At 42.5% G+C, this 6,712-nt stretch overlaps 1 protein-coding gene across 1 annotated transcript in view; it reads right to left on the bottom strand.

Moving 5' to 3' along the window:
* LOC116686525 (nuclear factor of activated T-cells, cytoplasmic 3) overlaps positions 1-3,410 on the bottom strand; it is a gene marked incomplete in the record, with an annotated part of 54,705 nt that extends 51,295 nt beyond the window's left edge. The window contains 2 exon segments of the mRNA XM_032511542.1: positions 3,001-3,077; positions 3,153-3,410. Coding sequence (XP_032367433.1) covers positions 3,001-3,073 — 73 coding nt within the window.
* Positions 3,411-6,712: the final 3,302 nt, after the last annotated feature.

Raw genomic sequence — 6,712 nt, forward strand, 5'->3', positions numbered from 1 at the left:
GGTCCCACGAGCCACTTTATGAGGAAATACAAGCGGACAATTTTACTCTCAACTCAACCTCGTTAGCTGTTTCTCCACGCGGGCGGATGCCGGCTGCAGAGGATCCGTTTAATCCGGACGAAGGAGAAGGATCAACGACGAAAGACGGAAATAATGAAATGTTAACGAGTTGGTTCCCCGCACGACACTCCACGACTCAAACACACAGGCAAAACAGGGGTTTGAAAAGGTTTATAAGGCGAGTTACAAAAGCAAATTTTAGCTGTTGTGAGTCGTAAATTAACGTTTTTGATCACCAGCCCACATTTTTTAAAGCTACCGGCAATCAGCGATTTTCCACATTCTCTTTGTCTGTTTCCATAGTAGAGAGTTCCTGTAGTTGACACGTTTAGGTGATGTTAAAGATTGTTGTTCCCATCAGACACTCAGACTCAAAAACACAGGAAAACAGGGGTTGAAAAGGTTTTAAAGGGCAGTTACAAAGCTAATTATTAGCTGTTGTGAGTCGTAAATTAACGTTTTTGATCACCAGCCAACATTTTTAAAGCTACCGGCCAATCAGATTTTCCACTAGTCTCGTTTGCTTGTTTCCTAACGAACGTTACTTTAATTTATAGGGGGCTCTATAGAAAAAACCTGTAGGGGGGCTCTATAGAAAAAACCTGTAGGGGGGCTCTATAGAGAAACCTGTAGGGGGAGCTCTATAGAGAAACCTGTATGGGGACTCTATAGAAAACCTGTAGGGCTCTATAGAACACCTGTAGGGGAGTCTCTATAGAAAACCTGTAGGGGAGCTCTATGAGACCTGTAGAGGGGCTCTAGAGAAACCGTAGGGGACTCTATAGAGAAACCGATGAGTGGCTCTATAGGAAACCTTAGGGGGCTCTATAGAGAAACCTTTATGGAGACTCTAGAGATAAACCTGTAGGGGGCTCTATAGAAACTGTAGGGGCGCTATAGAGAAACCTGTAGGGGCTCTATAGAGAAACCTGTAGGGGGGCTTATAGAGGAAACCTGTAGGGGGCTCATAGAGAACCTGTAGGGGGGCTCTATAGAGAAACCTGTAGGGGGCTCATAGAGAAAACTGTAGGGGAGCTCTATAGAGAACCGTGGGGGCTCTATAAGAAACCTGTAGGGGCTCTATAGAGAAACGGTAGGGGGCCTCTTATAGAGAACCTGTAGGAGGGCTCTATAGATAAACCTGTAGGGGGGGGGCTCTATAGAGAAACCTGTAGGGGGGGGCTCTATAGAGAAACCTGGGGGCAGAAAGCAAAGAAATGGCCGAAACTGCATAGCGCCCCTTTAAATGTCTTGTTTTTTTAAAAACTCATCCCAAATAATTACGGCAACTTGTCCAACAGCTTACGATAAAAACTTAAAAACTACATCAGACAGATCGATAAAAACTTAAAATCAATAAAGTCTCTGCAGGTCTCCGAGGTTTTCAGCTGATCTAGTCGCTCCTTCGCCTCCTCGTCCTCATTCAACAACTCACCTAAATTTAACAACAGACAGCTGGATGTGTCACATCCACTGAAGGTAAAAACAACACAACTTCCTGTTACAATTTTCAAAGTAAAACACTGTGCGCCCAACTAGGGCTGGGCAATGCGGAGAAAATCAGATATCGCCATATCGACTAATCTGTGGTTTTGGTTTTAGTCGACTAAGATTTCTTTAGTTGATGAGTCATTTTTTTCTGCTTATTCATGCTTAATTACTTATATGCTAAATATACATAATATATATATATAAGTATACATTAAAGTATACATCATTTCTAAGAAACTTTTTTAATTTTTCTAATGAACACAAGATTTAAAGTGGTGCTTTTGCAGACTTAATTGTGTAGAAACTCAGTTTTACAGACGGTTAATTAACTACAATTCTCCCCGACCAATCAGCAGTCTGCAGCGATTAGAGAGGATTCCCTCCGACCAATCAGCAGTCTGCAGCGATTAGAGAGGATTCCCTCCGACCAATCAGCAGTCTGCAGCGATTAGAGAGGATTCCCTCCGACCAATCAGCAGTCTGCACGATTAGAGAGGATTCCCTCCGACCAATCACAGTCTGCAGCGATTAGAGCGATGTTTTCCTTTTTTTTTTAGATGAACGGGACGGGACGTCATTAGAAATTATCGCAGACTATGCAATATTTTATGGATCCCACGGCACTTCTAGGCAAGTCCCGCCCTACGAAGCAGCCTGATTGGTTGGGGTTAGGCATTGAGGTTAGGACAGCCGATTGGTCGGGGGACAGGACCCTGAACGCATCGTGTTGCGTTACCTTGCATGGACGCCGGGCCAATGGCAGCGTGCGTAACGCTACAGAACGGTGTGTGTAGAAGATGCGTGGCTTCCATAGACGACGATGGTCGAGCAAGTGTTCATGGGAAATGTAGGACTAGAACTACGAGCAGCGTTGCCAGATATGTGTAGCTTTCCAAGGCAAAAAACACAAAACCGCCCAAATGTATTGGCGGGAAACTTCTAAAAAAAAAAAGGAAATAAACCCTTTGTCTGAAAATAATTGTTTGGAGCTCAAAAGTTCTTAGACCCCAGGTTACAATGTGCCCCCCCCCCCCCAAAAAAGATACCTATGCCCTGGTTTGTCACAATCCAACCTATCTTACCTCATTTCATCTACGTATCTGTATATGTATTTGTTTAGCTGTCTGTGTGTTTATAAGGGTATTTACAGTGTACATATTACTATTTATTATTACTCTTATTCTATTTTTGTCTATTTCCTATTACGTGTGTATTTGTCTTATTCTGTGTGTGATTCTGTTTTTGGAGCTTCTGTAACAAGGGAATTTCCCTAGTGTGGGATTAATAAATCCTAATCTCATTTTTATTTTTGTTTTTTTAATCTTGAGTGATTTTATTTTGAAGACCGCAACGCGCTTCACTTCCGGTGTGACGTACGCTAGTTGTCGTTAGCTTGACGTAAGTTGGCAAATTGCTGAACAACGTCGCTAAAAATGGCCAGGCACGTACCCGCCGCCTGTCCGCCGTCCTCCTCGAACACCAGCCGGAAGTCCAGCTCCTCCGCGTAGTTTACCGTGGACATCGGACTGTAAACAAGCAAAAAAGTAAAAACCACCAACTGCCCGCCGTTAACACCGCCCCGTGTGTCTTTCAAAACTGACCCGTCTCGCGCACTTCCATCCGCCCGAAAGCAGAACTCCGGTTCAACGGCGGCGGCGTCGACTAATTCCTCGATTAAAAGTTGTAAACCGACCACGACGCGGTCAGTAGACGTGTGTCCGGACCCCGGGGCGGGGACAGGGAAGTCCCATCATGGGGTCAACTTGTTGTTGTCGGGGTGTGTGTTCGGTTGCGGCGAGTTTTTAACTCCCCCTCCAGGTTGATCCCCGTGCTGCGTTCAGGGTCTGCTCGGAAACTGTACACTCGCTGGGGCTCCCGAGGAGCCTGCCGGGAAACCATTAAGACGGTCTAACCCTGGAGCGTGCAGCTCTCGTTTTCTGGGTCTAAAGTTAAAATATAGACTATTTGGTCGTCTTTTCCAGAAGCATTTGTCATTTTTGTCATTTTTTTGGTCACTTTCTTCAATTTTTGTGTCACTTTTTTCAGTTTTCTCACTTTTTTCGAATTTTTTTGTCACTTTTTCCAATGTTTTCATCCATTTTTTTTGCGCTTTTTGACGTTTTCGAAGCTTTTTCAGACATTGCGTTTTCACTTTCTTTAACAGTCTTTTATTCCCAAAGCCTTGCAATTGAATCAAACCGACTGTAATGAAAGTAGTGAACTGATTATTTAATTAATTTAACTTGTGGAGAACGTTGCACGGAACCATCCACGCTATTTTTTTGGACAATTTGTCTGAAGAAAACCCAAATTTCTGATATAGAAATTTTTTTTAAAAAATGGGTCAAATTGATCCGAAGACGCCCGGAGGGTTCAGATGAACTTTTAATATGTTAACCTGTTTTTATTTTTTATTTTTAAAAGGTTTTATCCAATTCCCTGGGTTTTGAATTTGTTTAAACTTGTTTTTTCAGATTTAAATTGTGTTCTGTTCCCACGTCGTCTGCGTATGAATCCGTTTGACGCTCGAACACGTTTCTGTTTTTGTGAAAATCCGGTGTCTTCGGGTCCGATCTGACCCCGTTCCAAAAAGTTTCTATGTCAGAAATTTGGGTTTCTTTCCCTCGAATTGTCCCCAAAAAAAAGTACCGTGGATGGTTCCAACAACGCTCCTCACACGTTGAATACATAATCAGTTTACTACGGTCATTGATTTTGGGTTTTTTTTGGAGGATATCGAGATTCAGATTTAACGTTTCCCGTCTGAGTCCATTTCAGACGTCGTTTGGTTCCACTACTCGCTCAGATACTTCTTCTTGTGACGGAGTTTAACCCTTCAACACTTTTTATCGATGTTTTTAACTTTTTTTGACATTTAACACTACGTAACACTAACTTATTAACTTTAGTTTTACAGTTATTTTTGGAATTTATGGTCAATAAACCTCATTTATAGGAAATTATACCTAATGTTTGAGTTAGAAAAGCAGAAATTAGGAATTATTGAGACTAAAATTAAAGGAATGGATGTTGATGATAATCACAACTGAATATGTCACTTTTACTCAACACTATTTCAACAACACTCCATTGTTTACAATATAAAAATATAATAAGACCCAAAATTAATGAAAGTAGAGATTTGTACTTGGCAAAGAGCGTGTGGAATCAATCATTTTATTTTGGAATTAAAAAGAACATTGATATAGGACACCATGAGGACAACATGAGGACAACATGAGGACAACACGGGGCAACATGAGGACAACCTGGGGACAACATGGGACAACATGAAGGCAACATGAGGACAACATGAAACACAGAGGACAACTGAGACAACATCGAGGCAACGACAATGAGGGCAACATGGGGACACATGAAGACAACAGGGGACAACATGGGGACAACATGAGGACAACATGAAGACAACATGAGGCAACATGAGGGCAACATTAAGGCAACATAGGACACCATGAGGACAACACGGGGACAACTGAGGACCACACGGACAACATGAGGACAACCTGGAAAACATGGGACACATGAAGGCAACATGAGGCACAACGGAAGACAACATGGGGACCACATGAAGAACGACCATGGGACAACATGGGACAACATAAGCAACATGGGCACATTAAGTAACATGAGGACAACTGTACACATGGACAATGCATGAAGACAACATGGGAAACATGGGAAACATGGGACAACATGAGGACACAATGGGGAACAACATGGGGACAACATGAAGACAAACATGGACCATGAGGAGAACATGGGGACAACATGGGGAGAACATGGGAACAACATGAGGACAACATGGGACAACATGGGGACAACATGAGGAGAAACATGGGGACAACATGGGGGACAACATGAGGGCACATGAACAACATGGGACACATGGGGACAACATGGGACAAAACATGAGGAAAAACATGAGAAAACAGGGGCCACATAGTGACAACATGGGAACCACATAGAACAACAGAAACATGGGCAACATGATGACAACATGAGACAACATGAGGGGCAACATGGGGACAACATGGGGGGACACACATGGGGAACAACATGTGGACAACATGAGGGCACACTGAGGACAACATAGGACACACATGGGGACAACATGAGTACAACATGGGGACAACATGAGGACAACATGGGGACAACATGGGGACAACATGAGGGCAACATGAGGACAACATAGGGACAACATGGGGACAACATGAGGACAACATGAGTTTTAAGGAAAAATCGTGCCGTGAACGTCTGTTTTTGAGATTTTCTAGTTACTTTTAGAAGCTCTTCCATATTTATTTATTCACCTAATTTTGGCACGTGTTTGATGTGTTTGCACCGAAAAGAACTGCAATCCACTTGCATGTGTACCACGAGTCAGTGGTTTCCCAGTGTCCCTGAACGCACCATTTGACAGCCCTGGGATGACGTCAGAAGACGGGTGTCAACGTCGCGGCGGTTCAATTCAGGACTTTTTAAAAATGATATGAGAAAAAGTGGAGGAAAACATTCAGATAATTTAAAAAAGATCAAAGATCTACTAATGGAAAGTACTCTGTGACAAGGTAAAAGTACTTCACTACAAAACCTTCCTATGGAGAAAGTATTCAAGTGTGACCTGGGAAATGTAGTTCTCATACCTCGTCCTTTTTATAACAGCAATAACCTGGTGTATGTACAGTAAATAGTGCCACCTCATCCTGTTTATTTACCTGGATTTTTATGTTTTATTATTTAAAAATTGAGCTATTTATTATTATTATTTTTATTTTTATATATAAACTGCCAATAAAGATTATACAAATCAAGCATTCATTAATTAAAAAAAAATAAAGTAGCCCTGCGCGCCCGGAGAGCTCAGCTGGTGCAGCGCGCCGTATATAGAGGTTCGCCCCCCCCCTCTTCTTCATGTCTTTATCTGTCCTATACGAAGTAAAGGCCTAAAATAATAATTAAAACATGAATCCTGTTCAAATTAAAAGAGGTTTATGTTTTAGTGAATATCAGGAAGAGTGAAGACGACGACTCGTTCCCGTCTCACCAGGTGGAAGACTGGATTCATATTGGAGAGACAGTGTGAGTGTGTGTGTGTGTGTGAGAGCGTGTGTGTGTGTGTGTGTGTGTGAGTGAGAGAGAG

Source organism: Etheostoma spectabile, unplaced genomic scaffold (assembly GCF_008692095.1).
Source record: "Etheostoma spectabile isolate EspeVRDwgs_2016 unplaced genomic scaffold, UIUC_Espe_1.0 scaffold383, whole genome shotgun sequence".
Taxonomy (NCBI): domain Eukaryota; kingdom Metazoa; phylum Chordata; class Actinopteri; order Perciformes; family Percidae; genus Etheostoma; species Etheostoma spectabile.